Source organism: Malurus melanocephalus, unplaced genomic scaffold (assembly GCF_030028575.1).
Source record: "Malurus melanocephalus ecotype Western Australia unplaced genomic scaffold, MMel_1.1 scaffold_520, whole genome shotgun sequence".
NCBI classification, from domain to species: domain Eukaryota; kingdom Metazoa; phylum Chordata; class Aves; order Passeriformes; family Maluridae; genus Malurus; species Malurus melanocephalus.
The window spans coordinates 255,937-275,023 of NW_026623752.1; the positions used below are offsets into that span (position 1 = coordinate 255,937).

At 51.4% G+C, this 19,087-nt stretch overlaps 1 protein-coding gene across 1 annotated transcript in view; it reads right to left on the bottom strand.

Moving 5' to 3' along the window:
• Window positions 1–19,081, bottom strand: part of SNX19 (sorting nexin 19) — a 27,746-nt gene extending 8,665 nt beyond the window's left edge. The window contains exons 1-10 of the mRNA XM_057381662.1: window positions 17,534–19,081; window positions 17,026–17,164; window positions 16,402–16,502; window positions 16,143–16,262; window positions 15,744–15,874; window positions 14,538–14,634; window positions 14,120–14,306; window positions 11,943–12,072; window positions 1,059–1,243; window positions 202–325 (exon numbers count right to left, since the gene is read on the bottom strand). Of these exons, the coding sequence (XP_057237645.1) occupies window positions 202–325; window positions 1,059–1,243; window positions 11,943–12,072; window positions 14,120–14,306; window positions 14,538–14,634; window positions 15,744–15,874; window positions 16,143–16,262; window positions 16,402–16,502; window positions 17,026–17,164; window positions 17,534–19,057 (2,738 nt within the window). The 5' untranslated portion in view covers window positions 19,058–19,081. The remainder of the gene's footprint in view (window positions 1–201; window positions 326–1,058; window positions 1,244–11,942; window positions 12,073–14,119; window positions 14,307–14,537; window positions 14,635–15,743; window positions 15,875–16,142; window positions 16,263–16,401; window positions 16,503–17,025; window positions 17,165–17,533) is intronic.
• Window positions 19,082–19,087: the final 6 nt, after the last annotated feature.

The window sequence follows — 19,087 nt, forward strand, 5'->3', positions numbered from 1 at the left end:
ACCCCCTACACAGACCTGCAGCTCCTGAAARCCAAACTAAACCAGGATTTGTCTTACTTCCCTGACATCTACTAACTGAACAACATAATTAACATGGCTGGCTCAATAATCTGCAGCCAGACAGAAGTCCTGGACATGCAATGCCCCCTGATATTGCAAGTCTGGAATAATCTGGATGTGTTCACTGCTCTCAGACCCCACCAGAGGCCACCAGGGTAAAGAGCACAAYCCACATACCTGTTAATCACAGGCTGGCTCAGCGACTCCAGCACCAAGTTCCAGCTCATCTGACACTTACTGGTCCCAAGGATTTCCTGGATCACACCTGTGAATTTTGGAGACAAATCTTTAGGAACTGTTTATTTCCACAGGTCAGTCTTCTCCTGGTGGGGGCTGAACCAAAGCTTATGATGGTGCTGTGAGCCTGGGACAGGACAGAGTGCCAGGAGAGCATTCCTGGCTAGAAGGGCACATACTAACAGCGCCTTTTCATTCCCAAAGGATAGGGAGGGCCCTTTCCTCTGCATCAAAGAGTTAAAAGTTCAGACTGCACTCACGTGGATTAGGCAGCAGCTGCTTTAATGCCAAAGGTCCCCRTGTCAAACTTCAAGGCAGGGAAATCCAGTGCAGCTGGGCTGGGGATTTGAGTGCAGTGGAAAAGCCACAGGCTTTGCATGGTGACTTCTCTCAGCATGGGAGCCTTGGGCAGGTGGGAGCAGAGCTGTCCTGAGCCTTGCCTTGGGTGAGGCAGCTCAGCAGGAACTGCAAACACTGAATCATGGGCTGTCCACATCCAGGAATGGCCACGGCACACATCCCTTCCCTCCGAGCCGGGCTGCTTCCCAAACCCTTACACAAACTATCCAGAACTGGAAAACTCTGCGTTTTGCTTGCAGGAAACCATCAAACCTCAAGGGTCACAAAGGTTTCCCAGTGCCTTGGCACGAGCAGRCTCCATCTCTGCATTTCACCACATTTCCAGAGATCCCAGTGCACTGGAGTGCTCCCCAACCACTCTCMTCTCCCAAGGGCAGCTGACAAGTCTGGGACACACTTACTGGGCAAGATCCCCATCAGGCTCTGCAGGGCCTGCTCTGCTGTTGCCCTCTTCTGCTCCTCTGTCCTGGGGGGTTTAGGCACTGCTGGTAAAACCCCTCCGGGCCAGATGGATTCCTGGAGCAACTGGAGGTACTGGACCCAGCGCTGGGTGCAGGTCAGGCTCACCATCTGCACTTCCAGCCACCTGCAGGAACAGGGAGAGAGGGAAAGGTCAGGAGAAGTCCAGTTTGGGACCAAGTTGGCCCATCAAGAGCTCTGAAGGGGTAAATCAGCTTCCTGGGTTCATTAACAGGCAGTTTTCATGTCTRTGCATCAAAGATTTTCAGAAGGATTAATTAGCTGACTTCTCCATGTGCCAGAAGAAGGAAATGTTCCCTCTGTTATAGACAAACCTGGGGACAAGCAAAGCCCATAAAAAGCCCCATCACCTGCTAATCACAGGAACCCAAGTGAATCCCTGGTCACTAAAGGAAGCCCAGCTCAGGGGTATGATCAGCCTGAAGTTCTACGTTATCTCCAAGCACAATCTGAGACAGAGCTGGAGGAACTGGGGTTTAACTATGAACAACCCCCAGGAAGGACTGGAAGGACACAGGCCATGCTCTGGCAGCCTCTGCTCCTCTCATCAGTCCCTCTGCTACCAAGGCAGTAAAGGATGTCTTTCCTGGAGACCAAAACACACTCCAAGGATGGCAAGCCATGAATATGCTGATGCTTCATCCTCCTCTCATCCTGCTGTCCATGCTTCCCTGCTGTTCAGTTCTGYTCCCTTCACCGACTGCAATGAAATCATAGAATCCCCAAACAGTGTGATTTCAGGACCTTAAAGATCATCTCATTCCACCCTGGGCAGGGAACCTTCTACTGGACCAAGTTGCTCCAAGCCCTGTCCAGCCTGGCCTGAACACTTCCAAGGATGAAGCAACCACAGCTTCTCTGGGCAACCTGTGCCAGGGCCTCACCACCCTCACAGGGAAGAATTTCTTTGCTCCCATCCAAAATCCAACAGAACTGCTGATGGTCCCTCCTGCTGGGCCAGGACCATGCCCTTTATACAGTAACCACCTGCAAATCCCCAAATCCCTGCTCCACGAAAGGGCTTGGAGGCTTTYGCAGCTGCACTGGGATGATGTGTCCCCACCACCCAAGTGCTGGCCAGGGACAGCTCCTAAATCAACCAGATGGACCCTCTTTCACAGACATGAAATCACCTCCCACGTCACAGCAGAAGCCACAGCCGTCAGTCAGAACTTGCACTGCCCAAAATCTTTCCCCTGAGCATGAGGAGAGGCCGTGGCTGAATCCCACAGAGGCCATCAGGATGGTTCCCTGATTTAGCAGGACTTGGGGGTGCAGCACTGATGGTGTAGCACTCTGGGGCAGAGCTGGGAGTGTTGGCATGGTTCTGGGGCAGGGAAAAGGCTGTGATTTCGCCAGTACTTCAAGATTCCCAGAGGAGAGGAGCYGGCCAGCAGGGCCAGGAGACCCGTCCGTTCCTCTTGGCAGCCGGAGCTCGTGCTTGCAATTCCGTCACCACTACGCCCCGGCAGCTCCRAGTACATCCAAGAGCCCTGCCAAGGCAAACTTTATTTAACCTGCGCTCTGCCAGACTGTCTGCATTCTTCCTGGGCGAGGCATTCGGGCCAAGGGTGGCCTTCCCCACACCACTGGGGTGTAGGGAACAGTAACACCTAAAGGTACCAGGGCAAAGGAAGCAGGTTGGCATCACCAGGATAGGGATGCAAAGTGAGGATTCCTTTGTTGGCAGGAAATGAGGTGCAAACAGCACATTCTGAGGGATGCACACCTAGGAAATGCCAGCTGGGCATTAAAAACCCTGAAAAGGAGCCTTGGTRCAGTGGTGAGGTATGTCACAGTGATGCCTTAGGATTTTTAGTTTTATATTTTCATGCGTCCGTATTCTTGTAGTTCTCTAGTACAACACTAAAACTACCGTTCTCCCATCTTTAGACAAAACAATCCCTCTCTGAGCCTGAATCCAAGGACACCTCGCTGCCTCAGAGCCCCAAAATATGGAAACAACAGCGAGTTAGGGGGGAGCAAGTTTGGGGTGATTGACATCATGAAGATATCATTGGAGAATTGAGGCTCAATATGTTAATAAGGCAGAACTTATAAAAGGTTCTCAGGGTCCATTTTGGGTGCAGCCTCAGCAGGAGGCTTTTGTCAGCCCTAATGTACCAGGGGGCCTGTTAGGCCTGGATTAAAGTTGTCTATTCTCATTCTCTTAACTTTGTCTGGCCTCCATTTCAGATTAGCCTGATTGATAAGGCATCAACAGAGCAAGGGACACAGGTGATGTTGCTGTTGCTCCCAGGAGGACACTGGAAATGGGGAAGCACATCCTTCCTGCTCAGCAGCACCACTGGAGGATGGATGTTTCTACAAGACAGTGTCAGCAGTGCCAACCTTCAGCCTGTCTTAGAGGACAAAATGTCACACCCCAGTCCTGCCTGGGAAAAGCCATGCTGGAAATAAAATTAAAAGGGTTTTAATCTCCAGTGAAATCAGCAGATTTTAACACTCTGGATCATGTTAAACCTTCCAGCTATTCCCAAACAAATTAAAGTGTTAAACTGTGACTTCTCTAGGGGCAAGAGTTTTCATTAACAAGGCTTTTCATTAACATGGTTTTTCATTAACATGTTTTCTTACACAACCTCCTTTCCTAGATGAGAAAACATCTGACAAACAACAGAAGTTCAGAGAGCTGGGGACAGAGCTGCAAAAAGCCAACCCTGCACCAAAGGGGATCAGATTGAACATTGACTCCAAACTCATTACAGCAATAGCCACTTCCAGCCTTTAAAAGGCTGCAGAAAGCAAAGAACAAGCTTTCTTTTCTTCKTAGAGACATTCCTAAAATAGCAAAAAATCAAGCAAATAGTGGGCAGAGAGAAAGCTGAACCTACAGAGGACAGCACGCATTTCCAGACAGCTCGAGAGCAAGCTGAGAACTGACAAATGCTGGAAGGCCCCACACAAACAAACTCCTGCTTCCAGCTCGTGTATTTCCATAAAAAACAGAATGAGGCAACAAGGCCCCCAAGTTACACCTAGAAATGTGATCACGTGTGCACATTCTGAGAGCAGGCGAGTGCTTACAGGACTGGATTCCCACAGTTGTGAAACACCTCTGATGGATTTTCTTCCCCAGCCTGGCAGCTCMCTGCTGCAGGATCAGAAGGGAAGGAGGATCTGGGAATGGCTCCATGGGCTTGCACAGYTCCTGAGAAGAGGCCAATTTGCCCCATGACATGGTGCTCAGACAGCTGGGGAAGAAGCAGCCAAAGCCACAAGGTTTACAAAGGAAAGTGAAGGAATTAAAGAGGAAAAGGGACAAGAAAGAAGGAGAAACCAAAGGCAGGTGCAAATGGAGCACAGACTAAAGCACCTCTTTAGCTCTGGGTTCCCTTTGGCCAGTCTATCGGTGTGTGGGGCCATTCCAAAGGCACTGGGAAGAGGAGAACTGTCAACACTGGTCCATGTGGCTCTAAATCCACTCTGAGAGCAGCTGAGACTTCAAACGAAAATCTCAGAATAGACTGACCTGTCATGAAGAGTTTTCCTCCCTCCTCTCACCCACAGTCAACCACCAACACCCATTTTGGGGAATCACATTCCATTCCAACACACACAGGGGCAGCAGCAGCAGCATTTACACTGTGAGGAGCAAAGTAATTCTCAGAATCACAGAATATCCTAAATTGSAAKGGACCCACAAGGAAAGTCAAGTCCAACTCCTAGCCCGGCACAGAACATGCCAAGAATCCCACCTCAACTCCCACAGCTGTAGTTGCAACTCAGGGAGAGTCACACCAGCTTTATTGAAAATTGCTACCTGAGTAAACCCCAAAAAATGGCAAATTGACCTTTCCATCATGCAGACTTGCTGCACCATGATCAGGATCAACACCTCAGGAAYTCCAGGCATCTGCTGGTTCAAAGCTGACCTTCACCAGCAGGCCACAGATGATTTTTTGTGCTATTAAAGGCCTAAGCATTTGAGATTCATGTGCCACATCAAAAGAACACACACACTGCTCCCAGGTACAAATAAATCCATCAAGTAACATTAATAGACCTCTTTTTTTTTATTTCTGGATGGCTGATGAGTTACTATTTTCACTCTGCTATTTAATGAAGAAATAGCCTTAATAAGAAAGAAAAAATAAACCCATCATGGAMCCATCTACTTACACTTCAGCTGAGACCAGAAATAGAAAAAGCGACCCCCTGGGCTCAGATATTTGAATGCTTTGATAGTGCCCAATGCAAAGAGCCAGACTGCAAAGGCTACGAGGCCTGGAAGATAATCTGGAGGTGCATAACTTGCCCATGCTGTAAGGGATCTCAGTTTGAAATAGCTGCTGGTGGAGGAATGAAATGGCTGCTAAAARAGAGCCAAATTAATGCCACGGTTTAAGCTGGAACTCCAAGGTCAGCTGAAGGGGGCCATCATGATAAGGAATGAAAAACAAGGGCTGGGGGTGCATATCTAGGCCTTCTTTCAGCCCTGAGAAGCAAAAAGGACTTGAACAAAGGAAAGAAAGGCAGGCTGAGAGTCAGGAACCAGCAAAACAGTGAATGGGCTTGGTTCTACCTGGCTGGATACACTCACTTGAGCAGACCAGAGGGTTCAGCTGAGGGTGGAGAGAGCTCAGCTCAGCAAGCAAAGCCTGGACAGGCTGGATTTGCTTAGTCTGGACAATAAAGTTGGACTCTGAATGAGCAAAGAGAACTAATACTCTCCAAATTTACAGCCATCTGCCAGAAATGGGTGAACCTCTGTTCTTTTTGTCCATCAAGGTGAGGATAAGAACTGAGATCACCTAAGGAATAGCCAAATAGTTAAATATGCTGATTGTAATTAAAATCTGAACAGCAATTGTGATATCCTCAAACCCAGGGATTTTAAGACAAACACAAAGTGAAGGCCAGGCTAGAAGACGACAAAGAGGAGAAAGCCTCTCAGCTTTAATGGCAAAAAGACAAAGAGGTCTACAAATACACATGAGCTGTCCATAACAGTGGCATGTCCAGCTCAGCACTGACTGCTTTCCACCCCACATTACCTCCCTTTCCCTAAGAAATACAGTGTGGCTACCCAGAARCTCAAAAACAGTCTGTGAGACCAAGGCAGAGAAAAGCATTGAAGAAAAAAGTGACATCTGGAAAACACGAGGCACTCAAGCATGACTCTGAAATCAAGAAAGGCTGGTGCTTAAATCACCAGACCATCCCTCCCTTACCAGCTCTTGCTCCCCAAATAATGCCTTAAGATTATCCTTAACTCAAGGGCTCAAGAGGAGCAACACTGCAATACTTTAACTGCAAAACCTCTCTGAGGAAACCTTGTGGAAATGAAGCAACAGCTGCAGTGGGCACAGTAAGACATGAAAAACACAAATGGAGAATTTTTGCCCTGAGGCTCAGCTTTCAGCACCTGGGGCCTAAATCCACCTTCTCCACACAGCAGGAACAAGTGCAGTGTGCTCAGCTCAGCACCTTCAAAGCAACCACACTTGTCCAGGCCATGGGTATAAATCCTGTGCTAAGGAAGGAAACAGGAGAGAAAAGGAAAAAAAAATGGTCCATAAATCAAAGAACATRAAGTATCCTGAGGCCTTTTAAACTTCTGCAAAGTAAACTCTCCTTCTTGCCTTACTTGAAATGTTCCTCCCCTGTTGCCCTGTAAATGTTTAGAGTTGTGAACAGCCTGTCCTGTGCCTGGCTGAAGACATCCTGGCAGAGGGRTTCTCCTACCTGCTGACAGAAACTCTGGGTGTGCAGGACATCTTACTGCAGGGCAGGAGGAAGAGAGGAAGAGAAAGCAATTATTCCCTACTGCAGGCACTCACTGATCCCTGCAGGGAGGAATCCACACTTTGGTGCTGGGATTTCTGTGCCATTTTGTGCTGCTCCCTCAAAGCGCACCTGATGCAAGAAGGACTCATGGAAACACAAGACTCCAACGTCTTCACTCCACAGTGAATTAACCAAATTGCTCTGGATTTTGCTTTTCCCAACCTAGATCTTCCTGCGATGCCTTAGGGCTCAGGGAAGGTGGGGGGAAAGCTACRTGATTAAAATAATCGTCCCCAAACCGCCTTGGTTTTTCACAAAGCATCCTGGCTTTTGATAACATCTTCCTCAAGTATTTATTGAGCCAATTAAGCTCTCAGTGGTGCCCCAGGGAGAGGCCAGGCTGTCTCAGCCAGGYCCTGCTTGGAACAGTTGCTTCATTAGCCCACTTCAGAATCAAAATACATAAACCCACCATTAACCCTTCCAAAACCAGGGAAAATTAAAACAAACAGGGAGACATTACTTCCTCTCAATCTTTTTCTACTTTGTTCTATTTGAAATAGGAAGTTGTTGTGCTTTTTTAAATCGAGGAAGAAAGTTGGCATGGGTRACTGTTGAAACGGAATCAGAGTTAAAATAATGTTGCAATTGTTATCAAAGCACGGAGTGTTGGCTTCATTCTAGTGGCTGTTTTTGGAAGAATGCTGCTTCCACAAGAGGGAAAAAAATTTTGTTTGGGACMGAGATTCAAAACCACATCCAAAATTTCCAGGTGCTTGGAGACAACTGAATCGAGGCCCATTTCCAAGCTGATTTTATTTACTTTACATACACACACGAAGACACACAGAGTCCTGAAATCGCTTTTACTGACATACCACARGCTGCAATTCCTGCTGCTCCTCATGGCTACAGCACAAACAGCCAAATGCAGAGACGAGGAGTACGATGCCATGAGGTTGGTTCCCCTAATCCCAGCTCTGGTGCTGCTTTTAGGCTTGATTTCAGGGACAGGGACTTTGCTGTCACATACCTGGGGCTGTCAGCACAGCCCCTCTGTGTGCAGCTGCAAAGGTSCTCTCCAAACATGCCCAAATCCACTCCCCAGTAACACACCAGGAGAATCAGTGGATTTAGGTGCTCCAGCTGCATTGATATTGCAGTTGGGCCTGGTTGCTCCTGCCAGCAAAACTCAGAGGCACTGCCTGAGTACCTGCCAGCCAGGAAGGCAAAGGTGGAAGCACTGTCAGACATGGCCCCTCCATGGCTCCAGGGCTGGCAGAATTCCCTGCCCAGGGGCACCATGCTCCCAGCACTCCCAGCCCATGGGGCTTGGCTGCTCCACATTTACTCAAGGACACTGAAGAGGGTCAGGCACCACTATGTGCTGGTGGCAATTTCCAGTCAAGAGGATCAAGGTGGCTGCCAAGGGTCTTTGTGCCAGTTCTGTTGGCACAGAGATCAAAGAAAACTGAAGAGACAATCAGTAAAAAGCACCCAGCAAGCAGCTCTCTGAAGCTGCAGACCTCCTTGACTTACAAGTGCCCGTGACACTCGGTGTGACAGCAACRCAACAGCAGAGCCCAATGCCAAGGTGACAGCATGAACTTGTGAGAACCAGCTCTCAAAAGTGTGATCGTCACCTGCAATCAGTCTCTCTGCAAGCCTGGCTCTCCACCTACAGCCCACACAGACTGGAACATCACCTCCTCAAATCCTCCAGTTTTGCCAAGGGATGAGAGGACTTGGTCAGTGCCTGGAGGAGCACGGGAATGACCCAAACCAAACCAAGGAGTGCTGAGCTTGTGGGTAAGGCAGGGATGATTTACATTTATTTTAACTCATGCTCAGTGGAACACGACACTATCAAAGCTGCCAGAGCAGCTCCACACACTCCTTTCAGGGACAGGCACTTCCGAGCCTGGCATGGACTCTGTGCCCCAGCCCTGCTCAGGTTCCAGGGCACAGACAGCCGGGCTGTGCTCAGMCTCCTTCCCCCCACCCCTTGGTTTGGGACCATGGCTTTCTGTTGTGCTGCATGGGAAGGAGGAGCCAGGAAAAGCTTACAGAGCAGGATCTGCCCCTCAAATCTCCCAGGTCCATCCTTGGGATGCTGGCACTCTGGTGGGGCCCCTCTCTGGGAGGGGAAGCAGAGGTGGTGGCTGTCACCCTGACCCCAGCTCTGCATGGCACTGGCAGCCCTGTGGCCACTGTGCCACTGGGGACAGACTGAGGGCACGGCCTGGGGTCACAGCACGGCGCGCTTYGCGTGTTTGCCGCGTATTTTTAACACCTCTTTGACTCACAAGGCTTTAAAAAGYACCCAGATTCTCCAAATGCTTTTTACTCTTCCACCAAACAGCCCCAGAGCCCAGAATAGCCCCATCTACCCCCCTGTGCCARCAGGTTCCTGTTGCAGCCTCCCAGGGGAGGAGGAGATGTGCGTGTCCAGCCCGCGGGAGGGATCGGAGCCGGACAGGGGCGGGAGGAGCCGGAGCAGGGCACGGGGTTTGTTTACAGGCACAGACCCAGCACGCTGAGAGGCTGCTGGAAGCAATCCTSGGCCCCAGGGTCATTCCCACTCCCAGCCTCCCCTCCATCCGCCTCGCCTTTCGGCTCCAAAAAAGGATCACTCCCTGTTACATAATGGGATGAGCGCAGCGCGGATCCGGGCTCGCACACGCGACCTCCCTTTACTCAACAATCCCTTTTTCGGTCATGGAGCCTTCCTCTCCCACTGCCATCGAGCTGACAGTCAGGGAGATGGATGGAGCCTGGCTCCAGATATCCCAGCTGGGGAGAAGGGGGGAAAGAGCAGTGTGGTGGGATGCTCCTTGCAGAGAACAGTGAATGGAGCAGGTAGGGAGACCCCATCATCAGTGACACTGTGGTCACAGCAATCACTTGATGTCACTGCCAGCCCAAGGGAGACAGTCCTCCAAGAAGAGGGGGACTGGCTCTTGGGAGAAGCTGGATTTCCTTCTTCATGTGGGTTTTGCTGGTTTGTGGCCATTTCTATGGCTCTGCAGCGTCTCACGCCAGAGCAGAATCACCATCTCACAGCTGCAAGAAGGCAGCAGGAGCAGCACCTACTCACCAAACACAAGCTGGCAGAGGAGAATCCAGCAGCAGCCCCCTCCAAAACCCTGCCAGGACACCTCCTTTCCATCCCCTACCACCTAACCCAGCCACTGACAGGAACAAGGAAGGATCTCATCTCTTGAAGGGATGATGCCCACTCATACTTTATGACCACCAATGGCTGGAGACAGGATGCAAATCCATCTGCTGTCCCATGTTTGCCTGCCTGTTCTTGGAGGCAGGAGCAATAATTCCTGAAATAGCAGATGTTCCCAGAAGAGCTTCTGGTATTTTCTCCACATGTAAAGGGTCCCCAGACGCAGCGCCAGTCAGAATGGCAGTGCCAGGGCAGTGCCAGGTCTGACCGAGCAGTGATCAAGTTGCAAATACTAAAATGGAAGAGAAATGCCACCAAATCCACACTGTGCCCTGGACAGGTCTGAGCTAGAGACTTTCTAATCTGCTCAGGACAGCAGTGACCACCTGGGCCAGGAATGAGTGCAAGTCTCAGGGATTGAGTGAATAGCAAACAAGCAGGAAGGCCCCCCATTCCCAGTTCTCCTCCATTGTGGGGGTAACTACACAGTAGAAATGGGAGGAAAATGTTCCCTGAAGAATCCGGGTGCAACATCACCTTTCTGTCACCAGGTCAGTCCCCATTGTGCAGCTCTGTCCTTTTTCCTGTCACCTGGGATTTCAGATTGTCCCAAAACAAGAGGTTCAAGAGGTTATATTTGCACCCTGAGCTGACAGGACACCAAGAAGCCCCAGGGTTTCCCCACATCACCCCCAGGCAAAGCTCTGCCTGCAGCACATGTGGGTTCCTTCCCACCTGGTCATGTGGARCAGCTACAAACACATTCCTCACTAATCCACCAGCACAACTCATGGAGCTCCTCCACCTTCCAGAGCCAGGCATGTGCTGTGTGTATCCCAGCCTCTCTAGTGGAAAATGCCATGCCACGTGTGGGTGCTGCAGGCTCCCTGGGTGWCCTGGACACAGTTTATTAGGAGGTGATGATGTGTGTGTTCAAGCTCTCATAGCTCTGTGCTTACCCACAGGGATTGGGTTCCAGCTTGTTCCCCAAGACAGCAGAGCCCATTCTGGAGAAGTGGGAGCAACCCCCGCCTCCTGCCACTGAAGGACAGCAGCTCCTGACCTCAAAGCACTTTGGCAACCTCTGCTGAGGGCAGCTTAAGTTACCAGCTCGGTTATAATGTGCTGCCCTGCACATTCTGATGCTGGCTTTGGATGCAGGAGAAGAGAGGGCGCAGGTCTGCTCCAAGACTCTCCCAAGCCCAATCCTTCAGGGAAGGCTTTCCTTGTATTCTAAAAAACCACATCCTCAGCTAGTGATAGTCACCAGCCTACACCAAAAACCAGGAATGCTCTGTTTGTGTGTCTTGGCCTTGAGCCTTACCACCCAGAGCCACTGGCCCCAGGAAAGCTTGGCAAGTCCATCCCAGCTGGAAAGGAAGCCTGTCCCTTCTCCATGTGCGGGTCCCTGCCSCAGGCACAGGCAGAGCACAGGGGTGCAGCAGTGAGAGCAGAGACCACACTCTGAGCTGTCACGGACAAGTCTCTGCTCCCTGGGCCTGCTTGTTCTACTTCTGCAGAAAGGACAAACTGAGAGCCTGGGCAGCAAGAGACTTCAGTCCTCCCTCGAAAGACACAGAGCTGAGCACTGCTGCCCTCACAGGAGGCCAGATTCCTGCTCCCAGGGCTGCATCTTTCCTTTCCCTGATACCAAGGGGCAGGAGGCTGCCTGATAGAGCTGCATCCCTGCTCACAGGGGAAACAACTCCTGGTGCCAATCTCCAGGGTATTMACTCTACACACACGCAGCAGCACCTCTGCAGAACCTTGCTGTTTGATGCACACAAAGCATTCGTCTGCATTCAGGCACCAGCTCCACYTCCAACTGTCACTCCAAAGGGAATGTCCCTCACAGAGCTGGTCACTCTGGTCCTACCTCTGAACAAGGGTCCCAAAGAGCAGGTTGAAGACCTTCTGCATRTTCTCTGTGCACAGCCAGCTCCAGTGATCCACCAGCACCAGACGAAGCACGTCCAGGGCCAGGTCAGCCAAAGCTGTCTCCGAGTCTGCAGTGAGGAAGAGGAGGGTCAGATGAAGAAGCCAACTCAGGACAAATCTGCTGAAACACATCATCCCAAACTCATTATTTTCWCCCCAGCCTGGCCCTTTGTGCACACATGGATGACTCCCTGCAGCTCAGACAGCCTGGGACCCTGCCCTCTCCACTCTTTGATKTCCACCTCACCCAGGCAGCCCCAATCTCCCACCAAGGGCTGCACCAAAGGCTCAGTTCCTTCTCAGTCAAACAGCAGGACTGTCACATCCCAGCCCCTGCATAGGATGGCCCTGTGCCCAGGTGAGAAAGCAGGTGGAGATTGTAGCCAGGAGAAGGTGCACTGCTGAGGACCATTATCCCAGTCTTCCCTACTCCTTTCCCTCCTCCCAGCAGTTTTCCAGGCACAAGGCTGTTGGTGGCTGCAGGCTGCCATCGTGTGGCAGATCCCAGTCTGGGCAGGAAGGCGGCTGAACCACATGTAGATAAACCTGACTGACCAGTTAAAACATAACCCACACACCTACCCACATTATCTCTGCTGCCACAGACCTGGGACACCAAATCTCCCTCTGATCCTCAGGAGGATGTCAGAGCCTTCAGCAAAAACAGTTCCTACTCGCTAAGGGATTGTTTTCATGCTGTTTGGCCCTGAGGTGTTGTGCTGAACAAGCTCATTAATGCATCACAAAGCTGCCCCAGACAGCCACTCCCAGGCCACCACCCCGACCTGAGGTGAGACAGACAGCACTGGCTCTGCTGGCCAGGGGACATCTGTGCAGCAGCTTCCCCTAATTCAGACTCCCTGATACCTCATCTTCCAACCTCTCTGCCTACACAGACAACTTACACTCACTATTTACTGCTGGAAATAAAGGGACGAGGGATTCCAGACCCCACACCTCTCCTTCCCTCCTCTTCCTCAAAGCTGAACTAATTAACTCCAGGATTTCACTTGGGCACTGGGCACCTCTTGCTCTGGGCCATGCATACRTTACTCCTCACTTGCTTTGCCCAGTGCAGAATCTGGAGCAGGCTGTTCAGCTTCCCCATAACCTCACACAGGGAGCATCCTCAGCRAGCTGTTTATTCCCACAGCATCCAAGTCCTTTCCCTCAGAGAGCTGCTGGCCAACCACTTCCCAGAAGTCACTCCACSAGCAGATAGGGACATGGGCTGCCTTCTTATCCAGACGTTTGTTCCCCYCACCCTGCCAGCCCAGCCTGAAGCATCCCAGACCTGCAAGCATTTGACATCACTGACATTCCATTTCCCTCAGAGTTCAGCTCTGTSCAGAACCCTGGCCTCCAGCTCCAGTCCTGCTCCCTCAAAAGCACAGGCATGTGTTCCAARATTACAGGCAAAGCTGGTAGCACAGGCTGGGTTTCAGAACACCAGACCTATCCAGTCACAAGCACGTGCTTTCAGTCAGAGCTTGCCAAACTTGAACCACTGGAGAGAAGTTTTTGGGAAGTTCCAGCTAAAAYAGCTCAGCTATTCCAAGAAAAAGACTGGAGAACATATTTTTGCATGTGTTCAGGATTATCTTGTAACTGTTCTGAGAAGCTGTGGCACCCCTGTGCTTCAGAGGAGGGTTCTAGAATCAGAAAGGGAACATCATTCCTTGAACTGAGATGACATTTGTGCTACTCCATCCAAACTTAATCTCAAAAGATCCATTTATAGAGTATGGACATATAAAGGCCAACTTGAAACTGCCAAGAAACTGCAATTTGGCCAATTTTTAGTTTGTAAGAGCTTGATTTTAGAAAGTTGCCAGTTTAAGCAGTGTCCTTAAGAAACTTCTTTGTRCAGTGACCGTGCTGAGCACACCAAGGAGATCTGCAGTGACACAACTGAGCAAAGGCCAAATTTGCCCCCACCAGCAACAATGCCCAGAGCAACCACCAAACAGGACTGGAGAGCCTCATTTGCTTTCCCTCCCAAGATGTAACAGGCAGGAGAGCAGGTCCTGAAGGCTTTTCAAGCTGAACCTGCTGATGTTGGAGCTGTTGTGGTACCAAGGGAGAGAAATTCAAGCACAGAGGGGCTGAGCTCACCAGAGTCAGTGTCAGGACGTTCTCCCTGCTCTGGTGTGCTCAGCCCATCCATTTCCTCCTGCACAGAAGTTTCCTTGGCTTCTCTGCCTCCCTCGCCTTCAGCAGCTTTGCTGGGGACTGCTTCCAGCAGCTTCTCCTGCTTCTGGATGAAGGACTCCATAGCAGCCAGTGACAGGGTGCCAGAGACCTGCAAAAGTGTGTTAGTGCCACACAGCCTGGGGTCTCCAGTGCCCAGACAACCTCCCACCTCCTGGTTTGCACCAGCCAACAGCACAACCAGGGCTGTTTATTGTCCTTCTGCAATGACCTGGCATGTGGCAACAGGGCTGCAGCAGCCCCAGCCCTCGTGTGTGCTGATGATTCCCGAAAAGGTTAGTGATTAGGATTGTGAAAGGATTACAAGAGGATCTGAACTTACAGCACTGCCCTCCCTGATGGAGTACACGATCCTGTCATGAGCTTCACTCACACTCAGCACTGGAGTGATTTTACTGGATGAGAACCTCAGCCTGGACCTGAAAAGGAGAGCCATGGCACAGTCAGTATTTTCTGCAACCTGTGAGTTTTCCAGCCTCAGCCAAGAGCCAAGAGCTGCTATTGTTATCCACATCCAAGCTAAGAAAGCTGATTAGACCTGAAGTGGCTCAGAAAAGCATCTGCCTCCAGGATAACTAAGAGATTGCAGTGAAACCACACAACAAAAGCATTGAAGAACTTATGTACACCYGAGCCCAGTCAAGATTTTCCAACATTTCACAGAGAGATGTTACACAGAAGCTGATAGGCAGATGTAGGCAGATGTTAGCAAGGTGTGAGCAGTGCAGCACACATTGGGAAGTGTTCAGAAAAGCCTCTGAGATGAAACATGCTCAGCAGGATTGTGAAATCCAATTATAAACACTCACAAAAAGGAAGATATGARAGGACACTGGGATTGTGGGACAAATTGTAAAATAGCCTGTTTATCATTAAGGAATGTCCTTTTCAGCCAAAATGGTTCCAAACTTGTACTTTTTGYCTTTTTGTCCAAAGCACCATTTTCCAGCAAAACATCACTTTTTGGAAAGAAAAAGCCATACTTGTGCAGAAATCTTCACTTTTTCGGTGAGGAAAGAATCACTGATGAAGACAATGAGACTCGGCACTGTCAGCAGCACCAGCATTTGGTGAGGAACATACATGAAATAATCCTAAATATTTCTCATAAATAGCAATTTAAATGKTTTTTGGGCAAGGCCACTTTGTGGAACACATGGGACAGGCAGGAGGGAACTTTCAGGCAGATAATTTACAGCTGTGTTTTGCAACCACTCCCTGCATATATTATAAGCAATGCACATGTTAAAAAACAATTCCTCAGGAACATCAGTGTTTCTGCTGGGAAATGGCAGCACCTCAGAGCTCCCTTATTAAGAAACAGACCTTCTGTGGAAACCTRTGCATTCCTGGGAAACCCTTTAGTTAGCGGAGTTAAAAAAACCGTGTTCAGCAAGGGAGGGAGAAAGCAATTCAATTAGAGTATGACAGAAATGTATGAGACAGCAAAGCACCAAGGGAGTTCTTCCCCACAATGGAATCAGTAAATKCATTAATTCCTTGTTCTGCAAAGCTCAGGGAGTCTTACTTGGTCGCCTTCTTCCCATCTGTCTGAGATTTCCCATCCACTTCCGACTCGCTCAGCTCCTCCGTGGGGCTCTGGGGCTCTGACCTGGGGAAYGCTGTCTTCAAGGTGTCCACGATGGCATTGACAACGATCTGCAAAGCCAGCAYTGCCTTGAATTACTGGATTGATCTGTATTACTCTAAATATATTAGGAGTTTTGAGACTCACACTGTATTTTCCATTAAATAGGTTCTTTAAGATGAGCTCTGACCCTCTGTAGCTTTATGGCTTTCTGGGCAAGCTGAGCCCAGCTACAAAGAAAGGGTTTGGCTCCTAGGAGACCCTGAAGCTGGGAAACATCTCTAGGGCAGCTGGAAAGGGTTCAGGTTTTCCTACTGAAAAACTCCCCACTTTTCCTACCTTGTCTATCCTGGAGACAACAAAGGGCTTCTTGACAAACGCAATCCTGGCATCAGTGTTGAGGGCGAGGAATTCCTGCACCTCTTCACTGTTTGCAATCTCAGGGACTGCACACAATTGCTGCAAGGAGAGATGGAGATTTAGGATCATTTTGAGGTCAAGTTTCCAACTTCATTAAGTAACATGGAAGGGATATGGTGTGCTGCACTGTCTGCACAAAGCTGTCCAGAGCTCTGCTTTTAGCTCACAAATACCTCACCTTCAGGAAAGATTCCAGCAGACTTTTCCTGGCTTCCACTTTATCRCTGTCCATGTTTCCAAATGGGAGATCAGGGAACAGTTTCTTTGGGCCTTTGATRTCTACAAAGGAAACAAAMCCAYCCWCAAGCTTGAGAAAACTGCAAAATTGCAATAACCTCGATTCAAAACGTTTTTAGATCTTAGAATTGAAAAGATTTTTCAATTTTAAAAATTTTAATTTCTTCAAGATTAAAAATTACAATTTTAAAACATTAAAATCTAAATACAGATTTTAGTTTTCATTAAAACCTTAATGCTCTAATGTTAAAGGCTATCACACTGCCCGGTATCAGCCCAAGGTGATASACAGACACCAGCATTTCTATTCACTGTTACGGTGCAAAACTACAAAACCAAGTGCTGTGGAACAAGAAAAGACATGTTTGGAAACACTGGAATTTGCTTCCCAAAGAGATAAATCTTTCCTCCAGCCAGCTCTGCACAGAACTATGGAGGATGTGGGCTGGAAATACAGCCCAGCATCCAGAGCTGCACAAGCAGGGCAGGAAACCCTCAGAGCAGAGGAATGCGGAATGGGACAAGAGGGAGAAGGATTTCTCAGAGAGCTACTGCAGGCACTGACTTTTCAGGAACTTGCGGAGCTCCGGCTTCTCCTCCAGCCTGGTCTGGAGGTTGAGGAACTCGCGGTAGCGGCGGTTGACGGTGTGGTAAGCCACCTGCTGAAGGCTGCCTGCAGCCTCGCCCTCCAGGGCTGTCTCATACTGAGGAGGAAGGCAAAGGCATAATCCTTACACATCCTAAAACAATCCCTGTCCCTGCTGGCCCCCCAGTCCCCAGGCCCCACACAGGACCTATCCAGCGATTCCTCACATTAACCCTTCCCCACAGATGAAGGAATCCATCATGACAGAACAAAAGCAGGATCAAAAAGATTCAACCCCCACAGAACCCTTGGCTCAGAGTGGGAATCCCAATCCCACTACCGAACAGCCGCAGTTTCCCATAGTCCCCCACTACCAGAGAAAATTCAGTGTGGAGACACACAGAGCAAGTCCTCATCTCCAAACACCAGCCCAGGTGRTGGCAGGGGTGTGGGAAAGGAAAGGGGTGACTGCCAGGGGAGCCCTTACCTTGACAGTGTAGAGGGTGTAGGGGTGGAAGCCAGTCCCGCTGTGCTCACGGGCAGTGATGGTCCCGGTTATCCGCAGGTTCTGGATGACCACGGGCCCGTCAGGGCTGCTCAGGGGCTCGAAGCTGAAGGTGCTCATGGAAGCTGTTGGGGAGGATGAGAGCACGGGCAGGGTCTGCCCAGCCTCTGGGGGAAATTGTGCTGGGCCCTCTGCTGCCCCCAGCTCTCTCCCCAGGCTGGAGGGTCTCTGTGAGGAGAACCTCCTGGGAATAGCCGGGCTTTCCTCCTCCTTCTCAACCACTGACTCGATCTGGATGTCAGGGCAGGAGCTCAGAGCAGAGGTGGGAAGCAGCCCAGCATCCGAGCTGGGGCCAGGGCCCTGCTCCAGGTCCCCTGTGCCATCCTCGGTGGCAGCTGGTCCCTCTGGCACAGAGGGGTCCTGGGGGGGCTCATCAAGGAGCTCTCCAGCAGGGGAAGGTGCCAGCAAGTCCGTGTCCTGGCCCACATCAGGCGCAGGGGATTCCAGCTCCAAACCCTCACAGGGGAAGAGGGATCCGAGGGCTCGGGGGCGGAGGAAGGGTTCCTCTGCAGGGCATGACCTGCTCACCTCCTCTCCCTCCTCTCCAGCTGCTCCTGCCTCTCTCCTGAGCCCCTCTGCAGCCCTCGGGGATGGGGGCAGCCCAGCAGGAGCTGTGTCCGTCTGCACCGGGAAAGGCAGGGAATCCGGCACTGGGGGTGCAGGGGGGGACTTCCCACCCCGGGGCTTCTTGGAAAACGCCCCAATGAGCAGCATGTTGATCCAGTCGGGATCAGACATCTTCTTGATGGCTGGCAGCAGCACGTTGCAGGCCACCAGCTCCACCACCACRAACCGTCCCGTCCGTGTCTCCAGGTGCGGCCACGGCACCAGCGCCCGCAGCAGAGCGTCCACGGCGGCCCGGGCACAGCCCACCTCGGCTGYGGGGCTCAGGAGGGCGGGATGGGGCCCTGCCAGCTGGCTGTACTCCCGCCACAGCGTCTGGCCGCCCTTGGGGTCAGCTCTCAGGGCGTCCCGTGCCCGCAGGAAGCTCTGGAGGTGCTGCCCGCAGAGCAGGAGGAGGCGGCGGGCCAGAGCTCGCCGGTCCACYCGCCTCATGCGCCGCCGCAGCTCCGCAGCCAGCCCCAGCATGGCCCTCTCCACCTCGGCCTCGAAGGCAGGCTCTTTGCTCACCGTCCGGTACCACGAGGCCACGAAATCCCGCACCACTTTACGGACGGTGCTGGCGATCTCCTTCTCCAGCCGTCCCTCGTCGGCCGGGCTGCCGGCCGGGGCCCGCAGGGAGCTCACAAACCGCTCCAGCCTCAGCCGGCGGCCGCGGGGGCCGAGGGCCGGGGGGCCCAGCCAGCCCCCCAGCAGGGCCAGCGCCCCGCACAGCAGCCCCAGAGCCCGCAGGTCCAGCAGCAGCTGCAGGGCCAGCAGCCAGCCCAGGGCGACCGCCAGGGCCAGCAGAGAGCGGCGGGATCCCGAGGGGCCCTGGCCCGGCATGGCGGGGGGACACGGGGAGCTGTCACAGCC